The 20,135-nt window shown below is 39.5% G+C and overlaps 3 protein-coding genes across 3 annotated transcripts in view; 2 read left to right on the forward strand and 1 right to left on the reverse strand.

The window, feature by feature from the left end:
• Positions 1-88: 88 nt before the first annotated feature.
• On the reverse strand, positions 89-11,395 carry ncbp1 (nuclear cap binding protein subunit 1). Its single transcript, XM_086084509.1, has 23 exons — positions 11,158-11,395; positions 9,967-10,055; positions 9,630-9,730; positions 9,385-9,541; positions 9,212-9,319; positions 7,879-8,000; positions 7,437-7,506; positions 7,145-7,360; positions 6,134-6,231; positions 4,971-5,034; positions 4,779-4,889; positions 4,375-4,439; positions 4,229-4,291; positions 4,070-4,144; positions 2,708-2,811; positions 2,498-2,620; positions 2,280-2,382; positions 1,630-1,723; positions 1,446-1,549; positions 1,245-1,362; positions 791-934; positions 487-600; positions 89-419 (listed from the first exon to the last, which is right to left on the reverse strand). The coding sequence occupies exons 1-23, from the start codon at positions 11,189-11,191 to the stop codon at positions 306-308; spliced, it is 2,391 nt and encodes a 796-aa protein (XP_085940635.1). The 5' UTR covers positions 11,192-11,395; the 3' UTR covers positions 89-305.
• Positions 11,353-20,043, forward strand: tstd2 (thiosulfate sulfurtransferase like domain containing 2). The gene is made up of 9 exons (XM_086084512.1): positions 11,353-11,994; positions 12,726-13,015; positions 13,089-13,197; positions 13,357-13,476; positions 14,030-14,135; positions 15,391-15,506; positions 15,577-15,735; positions 17,633-17,771; positions 17,852-20,043. The coding sequence occupies exons 1-9, from the start codon at positions 11,866-11,868 to the stop codon at positions 18,040-18,042; spliced, it is 1,359 nt and encodes a 452-aa protein (XP_085940638.1). The 5' UTR covers positions 11,353-11,865; the 3' UTR covers positions 18,043-20,043.
• The window catches only part of fgfrl1a (fibroblast growth factor receptor like 1a), a 48,682-nt gene continuing 46,570 nt past the window's right edge, over positions 18,024-20,135 (forward strand). The window contains exon 1 of the mRNA XM_086084511.1: positions 18,024-18,075. Within this exon, the coding sequence (XP_085940637.1) occupies positions 18,053-18,075 (23 nt within the window). The 5' untranslated portion in view covers positions 18,024-18,052. The remainder of the gene's footprint in view (positions 18,076-20,135) is intronic.

Consider the following 20,135-nt stretch of genomic DNA (forward strand, 5'->3'; position numbering starts at 1 on the left):
TTTCCATAAGGGCTTAAAAATGAACAAACAGCTTCCTATAATGCTGTATTGATATCACACACGTCATCAAGAAAGCCACCACATCTGGTTTAAAGTAGTGGAGTTTTAATTAATTTTCAATTCCACATAAAACAAATATAAAAAAAAGTTGAAGGTTTTTCTTGGACTTGAGTCTATCAAGGGTGATGATATTAAAAAAAACAAAAAAACAAAGACAAAAAAACCCTCAAAAAGAACATTTTTGTTTTGTTTTTTAAATGAGTGGGATTCTTGATGCACGAGCCGGAAAGTTCCGCAGAGGATTTTCAGAGCTGAAGGGCGCAAAACTGCTGATAGACGGCTAGGATGTGGTGGTCCAGCTCGGCCGTGAACAGCAGGTTTTCCAATGTGCCCATGTACTGCTGGATGGTCACGTGGTGCTAACGAAGAACGGCAGCGTTCGTGTGAGTACTTCATTTTGTGTGCCAGTGTGCTTGTGTGTGTTACCATGAGAAAGATCTGCTGTAGCCTCTCCACGCAGTTCTTGTACCACGGCGTGCTGATGTTGACGCTGCCCGTCTCGCAGCGTACCAGATGCTCCGTCAATAGCATGATGAAGCGCTGCCGGGCCACATGGAAAATTGCGGTTAAATTATGAATGTTTCCTCAAATCATCCCTTCGAGCGGGTAAACAAATGTGATGATTACCTAAGTTGTGAATTTGGGAAGAATTTTTTTTGATACAACAGAAAAAATGTGATAATGACTATACGATAGGAATTTGAAGTTGGCGTAAACGAAAGCTTTCCACCTGGAAGATGACGAGGAAGAGGTTCTTCTGCTCGCTCTGGGCCGACTCCACTTTCTCCTGAAGCCTCTCGATCTGCTCCTCCAGCTGACCCTCCTCATCCTCGCTGTTCTTCTCCATGTCCTCTTCGTCACCGCTGTCCCTCGGCTGCCCGACACAAGCAGGCAGACAAGTTGAAATCCAGCCGCAAATGTTTTATGAGTTAGTAACAAAGGCATTTAATGGCAGTTGTGAGAGTGAAATTTAACACCTGACACTTTTGCGGATATCCCACTTGACTAGTTTCTGTATAGAATGCGCAAGGTTATGGCTCTGACGTGCCAATTTTCCAGAATCTACTACTACTTTCAATATGTCCCCTTTCATTGGCGATCATAGATGTGCTGTTGCGGTACACATGCACTTTACCTTCCCTTTCAAGAGAGAATGTCAGATGTTGTTACTTGTCTACACATACCCTCTTATTTTGCTGCTTCTCCAACTTATCCTTGGCCTCCTCCAGCTCCTTCTGGATCTTTTGGACATGTTTGTTCATCTTCCGTATGGTCGAGTGCAGAATCTCCCAAATGTAAAGTCTATGGCAGGTGGAGGCGGGGGGACAGAACTTGTAGAACTTCTCATTTGTGGAACTGGATGAGGATGTAGACCAGGTACGTACCTAGTGAACTCGTGAGCCATGTCCTGAGAGAAAAGCCAGTTGGCCACAGCAGCGCAGTCCACAATTTGCGTGCGGATCATTTTGTCCACCAGCACGGCGATCATCTGAAGGGTTCATAAGTCCCAGAAAGTGAGCTGGAAACGCCGGCCGATGGCCGCCGAGTGACACATGGGGAGTGTCCTACCTGCGGGTGGTTCTTCCACACCTCGTAGACCACCTTGAGAATGTGCAGTTTGCCCTCGTCGCTCTCTGTCAGGTTCTTCAGGATCTCGTGAAACCTGCAGGGAAGATCAGCACGTCTATATTAGCGGGGAGCGAGCCCTTTTTTTGGAAAATATATGGGAAGGGGGCATGAATTGTCAGCGATGTCATTGTCACCCAAAAAATGAGATATTGTGTGTTTTTAATAAGGGAAAATGGCACGTTGTAATATTGTACCTTATAAAAAAACAGAGTAATAACATAATTAAATAGACGGTAAAGAATTAAGTACATCATGATTTAATGCTGCAACCCAATTCATCCTATCCCAAAAATAAATTTGCTCTTCAAATGAAGTCATTGATTCACAAAAGTTTTCTGGGGGAAAACCTGAACGTCATATTACATATTGGCCTTCAATTTTAATTGAAGCCATCAAAGATGTATTCACTTAAGAATATGTATAAATACACTGCACAATGGGAATCGTTATTAATATTTCAATCTCCTCAAGCAGCTTGATGACATAACAAAAACATTAGAAAGAAAGTATGTTGTAAAATTAACACCCCAACTTTTGGGCAATAGTTACTTAGCAAGTGTCAAGTTTGGAAGGTTCTGAGGTGAACTTACTTGCCGAGGGCGCTGAACGAGTGGCTGAAGGATTTGGCGGCCAGGTGAAGAAGCGTCTGCAGGAAGACGTCCACCTTGAGTGGGTTGAAGCTCTCACCTTCATCTGCCGGGAGAGGAAGAAGCATAAACGTCAAATGATATTTACGTTCATAGACAACCAGCTGACATAAGTCGTTACAGAGTTAAAGATGTTGAATAACTGATCAACAACAAACAACCGTCGTCGTCGTCTTGGTTGGGGTTGGGCACGTCTTTGAGGATGGTGAGAATCTCCTCGTTGGACGCTCGGTTCTTGATGGCGTTGGAGACGGTGACTGAGACGGGGTAACCCGGCAACAATGCTGAGACAATAGGACAAAATGTCAGCTGTGACTGAATCCAAACTTCACATCTTTTCTGCAATTTCGAAACAATGACAAATGGCTTACAAGCGTTTTCGCTGTCGTATTTATAAATGAAGATGGGCTCGGCTGGAATGAGGACGGCGAAGGTGGGCGGGACAATTTCAATTATCCTCTGGTGGTAGGACAACCTACATAACACACATTCGTTCACAGTTAACAAGACGTACCATATATTGACATCACGTTTAATGTATGCACCTCTAAGCTCAGTGGCCTTGTGGTAGAGTGTCCGCCCTAAAACGGGGAGGTCGTGAGTTCAATCCCCGGCCGGGTCATACCAAAGACTATAAAAATGGGACTCATTTGCCTCCCTGCTTGACACTCCGCATTAAGGGTTGGAATTGGGGGGTTAGACCACCAAATGATTTCTGAGCATGGCTCCTGCTGCTCACCGCTCCCTCAGGGGGATGGGTCAAATGCGGAGAAAGAATTTCGCCCCACTTTGGTGGGTGTGACAATCAGTGGTACTTTAATTCTAATACACCATACAGGTATTCCTGGAGTTATGAACATCCGGCCTACGAATGTTCGCAGATACGAACGCTGACTGTCTATAAATGCCATAACCCCGCCAAGCAGCAGCACTGCATACGCACACCCCGCCTGCTGCCTTGCCCCACCCCGCCCCCCTCCCAGTCTGATCGTGATGGTGGTGACAAAAAGCACAAGGCAAGCAATATAAGTGGTGGTGGGAAGAAAAGACAGGCAATCTCCATGGACCTCTTCTCTCTTCTCCACCATCTAAGTAGGCATATTTATTTTATTTTTTATTATGTTATATTATACTGTATAATTTTTTCCCAATTCATTTTATGCATAGATAGTACATGTCTATACAGTATATACTGTACAGAATTTTTTTCCCTTTAATTTGAAATAATTTCATTTTAAAACTCAATTTAATGTCTTGAGTTAATACCTGTAATTACATGACATTTAATGCATGAAACTGTGAATCACTCTGATGGCCCATATTTAAACTATAATAATGTATTTAATCGTGTATACACTAACTTGTAATATAATATGGTCTATTTCAACGACATTATTTGTCAGATTATACATTGCTCCGGAGTTGCACCAGTCAATAAAAAATGCATCATGAAGAAGGAGAAGAAAAAGTCGCTACGGAGCACAAGGTGCATTCTTGGGCGGAAATTTATTTTACACAAACCGAGACCAAGAACAGTAGACCTCAGACATGCCGCAAAAATCCCAGTTCACTAATTGTATGTTTGGAAATATGCTTCAAGCATGCATGCATCACCCTATTTACATTGTTTACCTCAAGTGTATCCTAATGACACCATATGTTATCTTCTAAACACCTCTCCTGCATTATAATTATTAATTACATCTATTCCCTTCTGAAAAACAATTCCATACCTCATACACTTCTGCAGAACCTCTTTGATGAACTTAGGTTTGGGTTTCTCGAGATCCAATGTCAAACAGTCAGCCCTTTACATCAATAAAAAAAAAAAAACAAGAACAAAGGGTCAATCAAGCCTGGTGACTCTAAAAAGATTTAAAAGATTCAATCACCAGTCGTCCCAGCTCCATCTGAACTGGAAGTTGCTCAAATGGTGGGAGAACCAGTTGATGAGTCTGTAACCAGGAAGAGGACCACGGTGAGACAGGAAAAATATGGGCGTGGCCCATCCACAGAGGAAGGAAGAGACTTCTACTACCTGTCGATGCAAGTGGTGTTCATGGTGTCTAGTCGCATGTAGAGCATCTCTGTGGCTTGGGCCAACTGAAGGCACTCAGTTAAAGAAACATTCAACATCCAGTCAGCATTTGGAGCTCCAGCATCCCCGTTACCAATGTTTCAGGCCTTTTATACTGAATTCACAAATACGAATCTTGGAAATGGAAATAAAGTGCCACTTTTAACCATAATGTACATCTGCCTGTTTAATTCCAGACATGGGTCCTTGACGTTTTGTGGCGTTCAATCGTGACAAACAACAAACGTAACCAAGTCAGCCCTGAATTTGATATAGTTTAAAAAATCAAGACATGATTTTTGCTCATAATTGTTGAAAACTAAACTGAAAATAACTTAAATGCTCTCTAATATAGATTAGGATACGACTTGTGGTAGCGAGCCCGGCTGCAGTTTGCAAAGTTCGATCAGCAGTGACGTGTACATTACATCCATGTGAGGTGGCGAGGGCAGCTGAAAAAGTTCTCCAAAAATCACCTGAAGGCAAAAAAGGAGAATTTTGTCAGATATTTGTGCTTTTATATGATTACATCTAACGTATCGAAGAAGTAAGCATACCTCCACAATGTGATAGTTGAGTGGGATCTTATTTTTGCCAGGATAACTGAGCAACTGGGCGGCGCTGCAACGTAAACAAAAGGTAAAGGTTGTATGTGTGTACAGTGATGCCTTGACTTACGAGTATAATTTGCTCTGTAACCAAGATTGTGACAAAATAAAATTATACTTCAAATCTTTTCCCATTTAAATAAAAAGGAAATGCTCTTAATCTCTCTTCCAACCCCACGAAAAATGTTCTGTGTTTTTAAACAAGAAAACTAGCCGTCTGCAGTAGTGTACTTTATAAAACCTTAAAGCTGCTCTTCTGTAACAATTTGGCCAAAAATATCATTACAACAGCCTTTTTTATTTGACCATTTGTGACTGAAACATCTTCTAATTAGTAAATGAACACCGTAGCTGTTCACAATGGGTACTCTTGCAAGGCTCTGGCCAATACTTTTCAGACTGGATTCAGTTTTGAATTTCCCGCCCACTGTCTGCGGATGTGATGTCATGTGCGCATTGTGTAGTTGAAGGGTAAGTGCAGTTTCATTTTTCATCAACAGGTGGCAGTAGTGATTAAAAATGGAATTTTCAGTGTTTAGCAGCTTTAAGTAAAACATAATGGCATGTGAAGAATTAGTTTGTGTCATGATGTTATGCTTCAATGCCCATGGACTTGTTCCTTAATAAAGACAGTACATGAAGAGAAGCTTCACAACTAAGTGACTCAGTAAGTTGCAGTAATATTAGTTGTTTTTTTGCAGAGGATAAAGAATGTATGCCCATGAGCATTGATCTGTTGCCTGTCTAGTGTCTACATGTACTGCTATCTATATTGTGCGTTAGCATTAGTAGTGAAATATTGCAAGCGATGTGGTTTAGTTAAACATGCAGCGTAATTTTCTTTGTTTTATGTTTAAACTTCAACTGGGAATGGCAGTAAACGGGTATTAGCAAGCATTTGACCTCCTGTTGTGAAGTTGACTGTCACGACTAGGTGCTCATTACTCAAAAATAAATAAATAAAAACATATATTGGAGAAAAAAATGGCTGTGCAACTGCTCATAATTCGGAAAGCTCGTAATTCAGGTCATTTGTAAGCCAATGCGTACGCATCATACATAGATTTCAACAAGCAAGAGTATGTACAGAAGAACTATGTATAGAGGTGTACCAAGTTCTACGCTCTTTCCAATGAGTCTTCATGATGCAGTGCAGGTTCTCTTCGATGACAAACCTCTCCACAGAATGACTGCCAGGCATGACTGGACCCTAATGGCAACATACAGTAGTCACACAAGAAACACAAATAATAATGATAAATAATAAAGCATTAGGGTTTGTCAACTAAGGCAGACAGGTACTGTTATAAATTATGGGGGGGAAATGCATAATAGGTCTGTATTTTTTAAATGCACTACAGAATAAATGACCAGTAGAGTATGAAATGTTTTATGAAAAGCTGTTATTTTTCATAACAGCTGGTGACACCATTCGATAACACTAATGAACTGCGGATTCAAATGGCAGAGAAGTGGGCAAACTATGGCTTACTCCATTCTTAATCCGGCCCGCCGAGCATTGTCAAAAGTCATGTAATATTCGATGAATTAAACCACCCTACCGCCTAAAATTGGTTAATTAAAATTCATTCCATTCCTAATGCATTTATCTGATTAACTATTGGTTAATTGATTTATTGTAAAACAAAAAAAAAGAATTGTAATTTACCGCTATAAACATGTGGTATCCTCCCATTTCCAAAGACACTACTTTTCCAGAAAACGAAAAACCACCATCTTGCTCAAGTTACCAAACACCACATCATAATTTACCTTTGTGGCTGACGGGCTTCTTTCCCATTTCTTAGAAAAACAGGCCTAATCAAATGTATGTAGCGTATATGACCTATTTGCACACATCATGTTCAAAATAATTTACATACATTTGATGTTTAGGCGATAAAATGCCGCAATTCCAAGTCGTAATGGAATTTAACAGCTTGAAGTCTCTTTTTTAATTGTTCACTAATTGCCTGACTGCTGCTTATTATGAAGCTAGCTGCATTTAAAAAATGTCAAAAGATGGCTTGTATCTCGAAATTTAAAAACTCTTAAGTTTGGTAACTTGGATCTCAAGGCACTACAAAACTCAGCAGCAGCAGTCACATGCCGAAATGGCTTACCTCAGGTGCGTCGGTGTAGTCGAACACGCGGAAGATAACGCGGGGCATGGGGTACTGGGTGTCGGGCATGTGTCCAGGTGGCGTGAAGGGGGGCAGGTTGTGTTGTAGAGCCTCGCACAGCACGCTGTCGAAGGCGATGTACGGACGCAGGATGTGACGCTCCTGCCAGCGGTCTTTCTTCAGCTTCTGGATCTGCGCCCAAAGGCAGTCCAGGTACTACCAGGACATATAGTCCACGTTAGTGACGGGAAAACTTTATTTTGTTGAAATTATCTCAAATTTCTCGTCTCACCTCCTCTTGAGGGTGGGGCTTCTCGGCGGTCCACACCTGAAGCATGGGGAGGTGAGTCTTCACTCGCCCCCTGAAAAGTAGACGATGCACAATCAGTCAGTGTATCGTGTTTTCAACAGAAAGGGACTCTAAACTGCTGAAAACAGATGTTAGTACAAATGGATTAGCCAGGGACACTGACAAGAACAGTCCCCCAAATTTAGAAAAAGAAAAGAAAAGTTAACCTTCCGTGAACAGATTTTTAATTATGTTTACCAAAAACAAAGTCTTCATCTTATGTTACGGGGAAAAAAAACTGTTAACTTATTGGTATAAAAAAAAATGGGGGGGGGGGGGGGACTGGTAGTAATCCATTTTGTTTTAAGAAAAAAAAGCTGTCATTTTGCAAGGGGTGAAATGAGTTCATATCAATTTATATAAATCAATTCATATAAATTCCTACTTGAGGTAGCCTTCAATCTGGCTGAGGAGTCGGTCCATCTCCACATCTTTCTTCTCATAAAGTTCCTTGCCCACCCACGGTAGGCAGGCCAGCACCACGTACACAAACCAATCCGATCGAACCTTTGCCCCCAAACACACAAAAATCATTTTATGAACCAGGCAAGAAAACGGGTCAGGGGTGAAAAAGGTGAGATGCATTTGGACCAAAATGTTTCCCGTTAATATTTGCCGGGCACTCGTCAAACGGGATGGTGAATTTAAAAGTTCAAAATTTGATGGCGTCAAGAAAAACAGTTTGCGAAAATGCAAACATCTTTATTGGACCATGGATGGATGTTGAAAAAATTGCATGCAAAAAACAGTAGGGATGGGTACCTTTTGCATTTGAAACTGTTCGGTTCCAATTGTCAGTATTGGGGTATCGCTCCCGTACTAAACAGTATCAATTTTTTGTACTTTTGTGCTGTTGTTTGTGGTAATAAATGTTAATTTATTTAACAATAAAATAATAATTTTATAAAAGAACACTCACTTTAACAGTATTTTTTTAATTAAATAAAATCTGCCAAACAATGAAACATCATGAATTTAAAACACATGAGCCCGAGATGATGGAGTAAAAAAAAAAGAAGATTTCATTACCCATGAAATTATAAATATGGTATAAGTATGTGGCAAGTATTGTTCTAAAACTCTATAATATATTGTAACGATGGTAAAGCCACACACCTTACGACATGATTTGAATCGGTGGTTGAAGACTGACATCTGCTGTGCCCGCACCGAGAGGTGGGCGACACGGCGATGCTCCCCGCAGCTCGGCCTCAGCACCAAGAAATCCACGCACCAGGTGGGGCACCATGTGCTAACCAAAGAATGCTAGGAACCGCGAAGCTTCACTTTGGCTTGTCGGCGGTCAAATACCGCTTGCTTCGCCTTCCACCCAAACCCGGAAATGTAGCGTGAATGAAATCCAGCGCGAGTAGGTGATGTCCGTACGCTGGTTGTGGGTGCACTGCTGCGTTCAAGTGCGCCATAGTAAATTATCAACACATCTACTCCCGCACAGTCACAACTTGGTTTGGACCATGTCACCATCTGATTTAACGTGAATCGTTGTCGTCTTCAGTACCCATCCCACCCGGAGTTCTCTGTCACCTACAACACCCCCCCCCCCCCCCCCCCCCCCCGAGAAATTTTCTCATCGGATCTCCACGATTCAAATAGGTGACCCATTTTGGTTTCAAAACGACGAATTTCGCCAAAAGGTGACGGATTTTCATGCCCGATGAGCCCACCAACTAACCACATGATAGCCGAAAAGAAAATACCTGTGGTACATCTTCCTCTTGCGTAACACTGACAAAGTTCTCAAACATGGCCACCATGGATGGAGCAGCAATCACGTGGCAGTTGACCAAGTCGGACAGGAAGCGCACCTAAACGAGACGCATTAATAGGACAAAAAAGGCCACCAACATGGTCACACGTTGCTCTATTTTACCAGGTAAACGGCCTCATTGTACAGGTTGTTCTTCAGAGTCTCCTTCAGTTGCCGGATCATGGCCTCCACAAACTCGCCGCCAAAGTTGTAGTTCCTGGCGTTGAGGAGGCCCACCAGCGTGGTGTACACGGTCAGCTTCTCGGGGAGGAGACGAGCCCTGTAGATGCGAAACAGCAGATGATGACATATCCTACACTGTGTGTGTGTGCTTGTTGAGTGTGTGTGAAACAAGTCATTTTACTTACACTGAACATAAAATGCGAAGGATTTTGTTCTTGTAGTTGGGAAGGTCAGCCTCTAACACGCCGGCGAGCCCCTCCAGGTTGCTCTCCAAGGACGACTTGCTCTGGCCAAACAAACATTACATTACACACATTACTGCTGTTCTACCGCTGTATCCGCTCAGGCATAAAATGGCTCCCAGAATATAACTATAAAACAACAATTTGTCCAAACAAAATTGCGCTCTGAGGATCATAAACTGTACGTTATTTGGGAACTTATCTAATGCTAAAAGGCTAATTGAATATAGCTAAAGTTTCCCCTTAATGTGAAACATGACTTTCAGTACAAAATAGTTACCTTTTCTCCCACATTGCATATCAAAGACTCCAGGCTGTCTTCAATCTCAGTGGGCTCGGAGGTTCTCCTCCTCTTATGATCCTGGCCTCCTGTTGGTTTCACATTGGAGCAGTACAAAAATAAACATGTTAAAGGCATTCAAAACCAGAGCGCTTGTTACTTGCATCAGTGCAATTGTGTCCTAGTGTACTACAAAAATGATACTATTGTTCTGCTGTGGGTTAGCAAATAAGCATTTACAGTGAACTGCTGAAGGAGCGTGGATGTAAACATTGCACATTACAATGTACACAAAAACAGTGTTTCCTTTAAAATTTGTTTTACCAACAGATTTTAAAATGTATTTTTACTTTGGATAGTTGTTTAAATTGATCAACCTAATTTTATCTTTAATCAATTTATTATTATTTTTATTTTTAAATGATATCAATATTGACTCATTTGAAACACCGGTACTTACTTTGGTGATACATATTTCATGTATACATCTTTCAGCCATGTCACTTAGCTGGTGTTTATTTCATCTTTATATTTTTGACCAGGTTGACTTTTTCATTGTAGCATTGACCTCTTATTAAGTTAGTAAAGTTAAATATTATATGTTAAAATAAAATGATTTAATTCAGCCTATGATGGGATCAGTTTAAGGGAGTCAAGTGTATTTAGGTTTTGAATATAAGCAATTATAGCACAAACTTTTGGGGGCGGGTTGTCTACTTCTTGTCACTTACCCAGGCAGGCGAGAGTAGACTGTAATTTACTTTCATACAAACCAAGTTCATTCATTCTCGTAATTTTGATGTGGACATTGTATACATTGGCGCGATGACCAAAAGCTAACACATTATCTGACTGCTTATTTAAGGTTATACAAAAAAAGACAAATGGATAAATAACCCTATGATTGCCTCCTGCGCTACTCGGAGCTAATGCAAAAGCTAAAAACATTGCTCGCTAGTGAACAACGACACAAACAGGTAAGCGTTGTAACTACGCAAGCGAACTGGAGGACGAGAATGAGAACGATAAATTACATTTTAAGCGTATTTCCTGTCATTTTGCTCTCACAGCAATTTATGAACAAATATGCAGCGGGAAGCAGAGCCACATCAAATCCAAGTGGCTACTTGCTACTAGCCACAATTCATTTACCCCAACGTGGAAATACGACTACGTTCAAGTCAAATTTACCGTCATAGGAGTCGCTGTGTCGTCTCCTGGACATGTTTTAATCCGTCTTGTCGTTAGTAGTGAGCGGTGGGGGGGAAACACACACACACATAGAAATTAAAACTAAAACTGGGAAAGGCGCCTTTTCGCGTATCAGTTCAACTTGGAGGTGTGAGACGATAATAGCCTATCTTAGCTTAGTTTATTTTAGCCGGCCCATTCAAGTGAGACACGCTTCCGGTAGCGAGAGCGTGCAACCGCCTCTCCCCCCTCCTTTTTTTGTCAGTCCCGAGTATTCATCTGAATTTTCGTATGAATGTTAATTTGATGGCGGTGAGTTGCAAAAAATAGCTAAATCTATATTGATGGCTTCAGTTGTTTTATACGGTAAAGTAAGACGTAAGATGTTTTTTTTTAAATAAAATATAGAAATGGTTAACTAAGTAAAGTGCAACCACCTTTTCCTTCCGACCTGACCTATTTATTAGGGTGAGCGTTTAAAAAAAATAATCTGAAAGAATGGTTTCAGGTTTTATCTATAGTATTGTATGCATCCTAAAATCTTCTACGCGAATGACACTATTCCTTAAAAAATAAACATAGATTTATAAATTATTTATCGGACCCATTCAAGTAAGAGTGCACTCTCCTATTCTGTCCGTCCTGCCCAGTAGGAGCTTGTTAATTCATCGACGAGCGAACACACACATTTAGCTGCTAAAAATAAACATGAGTTCGGTTTGCTTAGAGTTTCGAGACTGCGAACTAGATAACGCGTGTTCTCCTAATAACGTAATAAAAGAGGAGAAACAGCTCTGTGCGTCGCTTAGAAGGTGCTACAATCTCAACAAGAGGAAGGTGAGTCGAGAATATTACATTCTATTCACATACTATATGAGCAACTAAGTCGTATCATGTCTTAATTTTAAGTTTCAAGCAAGTCCCAAGATACTGCGACAAAAAAAGTTAAGTCGAGTCAACTCAAAATTTCAAGCAAGTTTAGTCAAGTCATGAGCTATGTGAAAAAAAAGTACTAAATCAAGTCATACAATCTTGTTCAGTCGTTGATTAATCAACTTAAGTATTTGTACATTAGCTAATTTGCACTCACTTTGAATCGGTACTATTGTTGTTAGTTAACTAACTATAAACCTTGTATTGCAAAAGCATTTTAACTCGATAAAAATAGAAAAGAAAACGATAGCAATAAACTGCAAGTAATTGATGTCCACCACCCTAAAAAAAGACTACATGCACATGCAGGAAAGATTCTCTGTATTTTCTACTAACAAGCAAGGCTAAGATCAACAACTACATTTAAGATCTGATGTTAGTCTCTCAGTTTGCATGTATCACTTAAACATGACACCAATTACTACTTTCTCACGAAGCCAGTGTGGCATCACTTCAACATTCTTTGACACCAATTAATAATTTTCCCGAGCCAGAGTGTTCCGCCATCTTGTGGAGGATAAATTCCACAGAAATAAACTTGAATAGGTAAATACTTGAACAGTGAACCGTGAATAGGTGCAGATTTACTGTACATTGTAGTCATTAGAGCGCTAATGTTTCTTGTTCTTTTTCAGTCTTTCGCTGCCTTTGTGGCATCCAAGCAGGAAGCGAGTCTCGAGGTGGCGGAGAGTCCATCCTGGCTCTGCTGTGGTCGCGCATTTGCTGAGCATGCTGCCATTCACCAGCACGTCGCCAGGACACACACCGGCGAAATCCAACAGCTGGCACGGGCGCAGTTCGAGCACACGCTTAGGCATCGGCAAGAGGAAGCGGATGACTCCAAATTGAGTGATGAACGTTTGTCTGTGGATATCTCTGCGTGGATGCCAGACGTTGGTCACATCCCGGAGGAGCAGCTTGAGAAGTAGCCACATTTTCATTACATTTTATTTGCAAATTTGGACTCAGTTTAACTCCATTCTTCTTCTTTTGATCAGAAACCCTGGCAAAGTTCTGCTTTACTATCGCTACTGCAGCGTCGAGGAACCTCACGTTGTCTGTGCTTGGCAGAGAGCTTTATGTCAACGCCTCCATCTAACCGGCAAGGTATGCAGCTATCCGGAGTAGATGTTAAATGCAATGGTTGGAAGCTTAATTGGATTTTCAGATATCATTACTTTACTTGAGTATTTGTTCTTCTGACGAAAAATGAATTTCCACCTCTGGTGAAATGTTCCGTAGAACCAAATGAGTGTTGTCATTCAGGTGAGGGTGGCCACAGAGGGCATCAACGGAACAGTGGGGGGCACCCACGTCGCCATTGAGCTCTACATGGACACAATGTGCTCAAATCCTCTTTTCCACATGGACAAAGATGATTTTAAGGTATGTTATTTGTGTAAGATTCATATTCTTTGCAGAGGATAAAAAAAATCCAGTATATGATTGTTAGTCTTGTTATATTGTATGTCTACATTGCTGCACCATTTGTGTTCAAATATCTATTTTTAGAGTGTTAAAACACAGCCACAGAGAATCTAATCATTACCTGTTAGCAAACCAAAAGTGCCTAAGCTATGTGGTTGTTTGAAAAACACATAATTTGATGGTAAACTTCAACTGACAGTGGCAATAAATAGCTGGATGCCTCATTTTTTTTAACACTATTTCTATTCTTTCTGACGCTGTCACCATACAGAGCTTGTAACTCAAGTTTGAACTGGCAATTCAGAGCAATAAATAATCTGAACTTCGGCTCTTATTTCAAAGAACTCATGAATTGGGTTAGTTGTGGTTTAAGGTTGCTGCCGCCCCACTTGAGCGCAATGCAAGTGGACTTGATGAGTCTAAACTTCTAAAATTGCTCTCTCTAGGATGACAATTGAACAGGTTCTTCTTTTGTTAATGCATCACCCTCTGAATGTGTGTGTGATATCAGACAAGCAATGGTGGTCCAGAGTGTTTTACCGATCTGAAGGTGGGGGTCTTCAAGGAAATTGTCCCGATGGGATTAGACCCTGACGTCCTCTCCTACCAACTGGCAGGTACCGTTAACGTGATGAAATCATCTTTTTTGTTGTTGTCATATACACACATATACAAGAAACTTGACCTCTGCATTTGAGCCATGGCAGCAAACACACATTGTTAATGGCACACACTGAAACAAGGGGTCGTCTTCAACCAGGGTCTCCACGGTGGCAGGTGACAGTCTTAACCACTTGATCATGGTTGCCCCGGTTGCCCTATTTATGTTCATGAAAATAAGGTGACCTACATCGCTTACATTTTCACTCACACCAATTCCAATGAAGTTGGGATGTTGTGTAAATTGTATAAAACAACAATAGCAAGAATACATTAATTTGTTTTCAACCTTTATTCAATTGAATACACTTAAGATAGATAGTTCATGTTCAAAGTGATTTTTATTTATTTATCTTTTGCAAATGTGCTCTCATTTTGAATGTGTTGCCTGGAACATGTTAGAGAAAAAAAAGCTAGGAGAGGGCAGCAAAAGACTTTGAGTAAGTCAAAAAACAAACAAAAAAACACCTATTTGGAACATTCCACAGATAAACAAGTTAATTGGAAACAGGTGTGTGCCATGATTGGGTATAAAAGGAGCATCCCCCAAAGGCTCACTTGTTCCCAAGCAAGGATGGGGTGAAATTCACCACTTTATGTATAACTAGTCTAGTGGTTTAAGAAAAAGGTTGGCCAACGTAAATGTACTATTAAAACGTGATCTTTATCTTCATCTTCATCTACAGTCCATATCATCAAAAGATTCAGAAAATCTGGAGAAATATCTCCACATATGCATCAAGGCCAAAAACCAAGTATTAAATGCCTGAGACTTTCGATCACTCAGGCAGCACTGCATTAAAAACCCGCAACATTGTGGAAATTAAATTACCACACGGTACCTGGAACCCTTCAGAAAACCATTATCAGTTAACACAGTTTGTTGCTACATATACAAATGCAACTTAAATCTCTACCATGCAAAGCAAAAGCCGTATATCAGCAACACAGAGTAACTCCATAAAGGAACATTTGGATTCTTATTAGTGTAAAGTTCAATTGTATATAGGTTGAAAAGCATTTAAAAATCATCATACTGTATTCTATTTTTATTTAAGTCCCAACTTAATTGAACTTGGGGATTTATCATCGTCATTTGCTGCAGACAGCAAATAATGATAAGAGCCCAAGTATTATCTATTTTTATGTTTTAATTTATATTTGTATAAAGCAGGTAAGTCATGTATTGCACCTGTTTTTTTTTCTGCCCAGGAGTTCATCTGGAGCCTGAGGAGTTTCACAAAGAGGTGGAAGCCTTGTCGGCCAAAGGGGATTCACGCAACGACACCGTCCTGCTGGACTGCCGCAACTTTTACGAGAGTAAAATTGTACATAAGAACCTCCATTTACTGATCACGCCACTTGTACGCCTTTGATTAAAAACTGTTCCGCCATCAGGGTCAGTTCTCACGCTGTCTGGCCCCCGACATCCGCAAGTTTAGCTACTTCCCGGACTATGTGGACCAGAACCTGGAGCTCTTCAGAGACAAGAAGGTGCTCATGTACTGCACCGGAGGCATCCGCTGCGAGCGAGGATCTGCTTACCTCCGCTCTAAAGTGAGTTATTTTGTTTTCTTTTGTCATTATTTGTAATTATGGAATGTCTTGAGTAGGCGAGTACCAGTTTGACGGTTTACCGTGTTTCAATTACCATTAAAACGATCAGTTACAGTTTTCTTTTTTGACGGGACTCCACAGACAACATCCCACTGTAATAATATGATTGGCTGCTTTCAAAGATTACTAAACAGGACTCCTCTTTGAAGTTAATTGTGAGAGGCTAGTCTTTTTTTTCCCCCTTCTCCTCAGCTGAGCAGGGAGGGGAGGGGTGAGCAGAGCACAGAGAGGGAACGAGGGCAGGTAGTGAGGAAGATGAGAGAGAGCAACTGCGCAAACTCCAACATATTCACTGTACATGGATGTCTTTTTGCGATGTTGATTAACTTGCATTGTCCTAATAAAACAAACATGATGTCACTGGGTAGTAGTTAGCCTCCAAAGTCAACATGACTAGCCTACAGGTCTATTTTAAAAACAGCTCACCAGTGGGACCAGATAGGACTCTGTGACTTACTAAGAAGAAGTTAAACAGAAGAAGAATTTTAATCTTTCTTTCTATTCTTTATTTTATAAAAAAAAAAGAAGATTGTTTTCCATTAGAAAACATGTTTTTTTGTTTTGTTTTATTTACTAAAATGTTTTTTTTAAAGCTGTACTTTACAGCTGTGATTTTAATACCGTGATGCCATGATATTTTTGCTCACAGTTATCTTACTGTCAAAATCTAGTATCAACCCAAGCCTTGTCATGAATGAACTGACCAAATTGTGTTATACTACTGATGTTCTACCAGGGGGCAGCATCAGCATAGATGTATGATAGAACATTCGACACCCATCATTTTAAATCCAGATCTGATTGGGTTGTTTAGCTGCAAAAATGTAATTTTAAATATTTTCTAAATATTGCTAATTGATTTATTATGCTAGGAATTATTTTAGGATTGTAACGTGTATAATCCACAATTTTTATTTAAGAATATTTTTTTATGATTATTTTAACATGATCAGGCACTTCAAATCTCATCAAACAGGATTATTTCTTGTGTTGGATTCATTTATATACCGGTATTCAAATGTACTTTCTTTCTTCGATTTTAAATTGATTTTGTTATATATTTCTCCAATTGTTTTTTAAATATATGTTTTTATTTATATTTTTCACATTTGATTTGTCATTATAATGTGAGAATTATTTATTTTGTTCATTTAATTAATACTATTTATATATTTCAACTTTTCAATGTATTTTTCGTATAAGTGACTGTGAATATTTTTAAATGTATTTATTCAAATAGAAATTATTTGTATTCATTATTTGTTATATTTTATTAAAATATCATTGATATGTGTTATTTCAAATGTTTCAGTGGAAACTCAAAGTTAATTTGTTGTGTTTATTTAGGATTTTTGTAAATCAAACAGAAATATTTTTTTATTGTTAATGTGTTTTATTATTGTATTCTTTATTCATGTGTAATTTAATTAAATTATTTTTGCAATTTATTACACTTGTCTATACATATTAACATTCAGATTTATTTAGGCATTTTTAGTTTTTTTTATAAATAAATAAAATTAATCAAAGCAGGAAACTTGTGCTTATTTATGATTCTTTATTCATTGGAAATAAAAGGTAGTTTTTAATGGGTAATGTTGTATTTCTTTATTGTAATTTAATTTCATTAGATTTTTTTATTGTTATTATTATTTTCCAATATTAAAATTCATTGAAATAATTAGTTTCCGTCAAACAGGTTATTTTTTGTGCTGTAATGGCTATTGGGAGCTAAAAACAACAACAAAAACTAACCTTTTGGTATTTCTCAAGTGCGCTGGTGGAGGGAGGTATGCCTGTTTTGTCTGATTTTAAAAATGTATTTTCCTATTTTTAGAACGTGTGCAAAGAAGTTTACCAGCTGAAAGGGGGAATCCACAAATATCTGGAACGCTTCCCGGATGGCTTTTACCGCGGGAAGCTCTTCGTTTTCGACGAGCGCTACTCCATCTTTTCCAATGATGACGTAATCGCTGGTGAGTCCCACCGTTTCCCTCCCATGGGCCCCCGATTCTTCGGCCCCACTTCATGACTCTTAACCTGAATTTGACTCTAGCCTGCAGGTACTGCGAACGCCCCTGGGATCGCTACCAGCTGTGCACCACACGCTTCTGCTGCCAGCTGGTGCTCTCCTGTCCCATTTGCCGCTCTGAGGGGCACACCGCTTGCTGCCCTGGCTGCTCTAGCGACGGCGCACGGCGCAAAGAAGAGTGCGAGTGCACCGACGGACGTCCCAGGATTCCTTAAGATGTGAATAATGATGATGGGCCACTTAATTAGGTACACTATTTTTTTTACCCCTGTTGTACAGCCAAATGAGGTGACCAAAATATTTGGAACAGGTATCAGTGTGACGGAGTGCACTTCAAACTACAACCACAATAATGAAAGCATTGCAACACTCCGTGGTGGGTACAAATACTTAAGTCGATTTTTCAGGTATCTGGGCTAGGGATGTAACGATAATGGTGATATTAAGAATTGTCACAATGTTGTCGTGATGTTACGGTTTTAAAAGTAGCACATGCCCGTCATTACTTTTCACTCGCTTCAGCCGAACACAGCATTGTGGCCTACATAGAACGTGATCCTTTGCACCGCTGAGGCAATAGGAATACATGACAAAAATATGACTGGCCAAGTCTATTTCTTTGTCACTGCTAGTATCATGAGCTTTATTTTATATTTATATATATATATATATATATATATATATATATATATATATATATATATATATATATATATTACGAGTTTTTACATATTGTGAGTTTTTTTTTATCACCAACCTCCCCACAACAGGTAGCTGTGCTTTCTAGCACATAATACACAAGCTAACTTAATGTGCTTCATGCAAGCAAAGACGCAGCACCTTTAAAGCGTTTAGAAACATAACTACTCATTACTTCATCAACATATACTGGTTACGTAGCTCTTAAAGTCTCAAAAGGCAGAAAAAACTGTGATATCAGCGACATGGAGGAAAGTGAACCACAGATCATTAACGGCTAATGTGGAACTGATTGATACTGAAATAGCTCTTTCAGCTCCAAACAGTTCAGATGTGGTTTGTGATTTTTGTGGAAAAACACAAGGAGATGTGGCAAGACAACAAGCCTTACTTCAAAAAATGCTTCAGGTTAAACCACAACACAGAACACAAGGCATTTATGATGAGAAAGAGTCGCTGACGACGCAAGTGGCGAGCTTAGTGTGGTTCCTGTGGTGCTGCAGGCAGACGCTATCCAGGTATAAGTAGGTCGGAGGTGCTGTTGCTGTTAATAAACACGGTTATGGAAAGAGTAACAAAATAAATACATGCTTCAGCGAATTGCTGCACGAGTTCAGCTTGGTGTACTAATACGTTAATCTCACACAGGCAAAACAACATAGATTTATTCAGGTAAGGCATCAGTTATTTACAATCCATGAAATTTGCTGTCACAGTTAAATTTATATTTGAAAATGTGGGTGTTGTCAATAATTATTTTAAATGCTCATTAATTTTTATTTAATACTCACTGGCAATTTCAATTTTAGTCATCCAGTAGTGTTAGAACAGCAAGTTTCTCCAATACCAGCTTGAACTTTATTTGGTATGGGATCTCTAAGGAAATCGATGTTATCGAACATAAATAGTTGAAGGCCCCAAAAATGATTTGTGCTCTTTGTACTTTTTACGAAAGCGGAGCGTTTTTTATCCTTGATTGGGCATGTGTACCAAATGAAGTAGCCTGTGAGCTTAACTTAAAAAGGGATTTTAGTTGCACTGTACATGTTTGTTCGCTTTGATATATTTTACTAATAAAATATTAATTTTGGATGCAAAATTAGGTCTTCAAATGCAGGGTAAATGTGTCTATGAGTGCTTTGTAGAATGTAAGTGTGAACAAATTCAAAGGTGGTGATTATGATTCACTGTTCAATTTTGTCCTGTTTCAAAGCTTGTTTAGTATCGGAATAAATAAAGCAAATCGCGGAAGGAGAAAAAAAAACCCTCAACATTGTCTTTTGCTTTTGCCCATTGCACAACCGTAACTGAGAAATGTGATTGGATCCAAAGGGTTATGTGTGTAGTAATGCATTATAACTGACAGATGGCGGCATTTGTCCGTCGTCCGTTCACAATGATTTGAAAACAGCCAGTGATGTTCACAAATGTTATATTCAATTGACTCATGAAGAAATAAAGATCCACCCTGTGTTTTATTATTTATCTAAAATCAACTGTAAAATGGTGCAATTTGTGGCTTCTATGGCTTCTATTAGGAAGATTGATGTTACCACATTTAGTAAGATTAGTACTAATATATTTTAATAAAAAATCCTTTCTAAACAAT

Source organism: Leptonotus elevatus, chromosome 9 (assembly GCF_054856555.1).
Source record: "Leptonotus elevatus isolate MCC_2025b chromosome 9, RoL_Lele_1.0, whole genome shotgun sequence".
Lineage (NCBI taxonomy): Eukaryota > Metazoa > Chordata > Actinopteri > Syngnathiformes > Syngnathidae > Leptonotus > Leptonotus elevatus.

What these genes read in the sequence shown, in the direction of transcription:
- tstd2 (XM_086084512.1), top strand. Translation starts at nt 11,866, where the DNA reads ATGAGTTCGGTTTGCTTAGAGTTTCGAGACTGCGAACTAGATAACGCG. An exon ending in ACAATCTCAACAAGAGGAAG is followed by an intron (nt 11,995 to 12,725) that starts GTGAGTCGAGAA and finishes GTTCTTTTTCAG; the next exon opens with TCTTTCGCTGCCTTTGTGGC. An exon ending in TGGACAAAGATGATTTTAAG is followed by an intron (nt 13,477 to 14,029) that starts GTATGTTATTTG and finishes GTGTGATATCAG; the next exon opens with ACAAGCAATGGTGGTCCAGA.
- ncbp1 (XM_086084509.1), bottom strand. Translation starts at nt 11,191, where the DNA reads ATGTCCAGGAGACGACACAGCGACTCCTATGACG. An exon ending in ACAATGAGGCCGTTTACCTG is followed by an intron (nt 9,320 to 9,384) that starts GTAAAATAGAGC and finishes CGTCTCGTTTAG; the next exon opens with GTGCGCTTCCTGTCCGACTT. An exon ending in TGTGGAAGAACCACCCGCAG is followed by an intron (nt 1,550 to 1,629) that starts GTAGGACACTCC and finishes TGAACCCTTCAG; the next exon opens with ATGATCGCCGTGCTGGTGGA.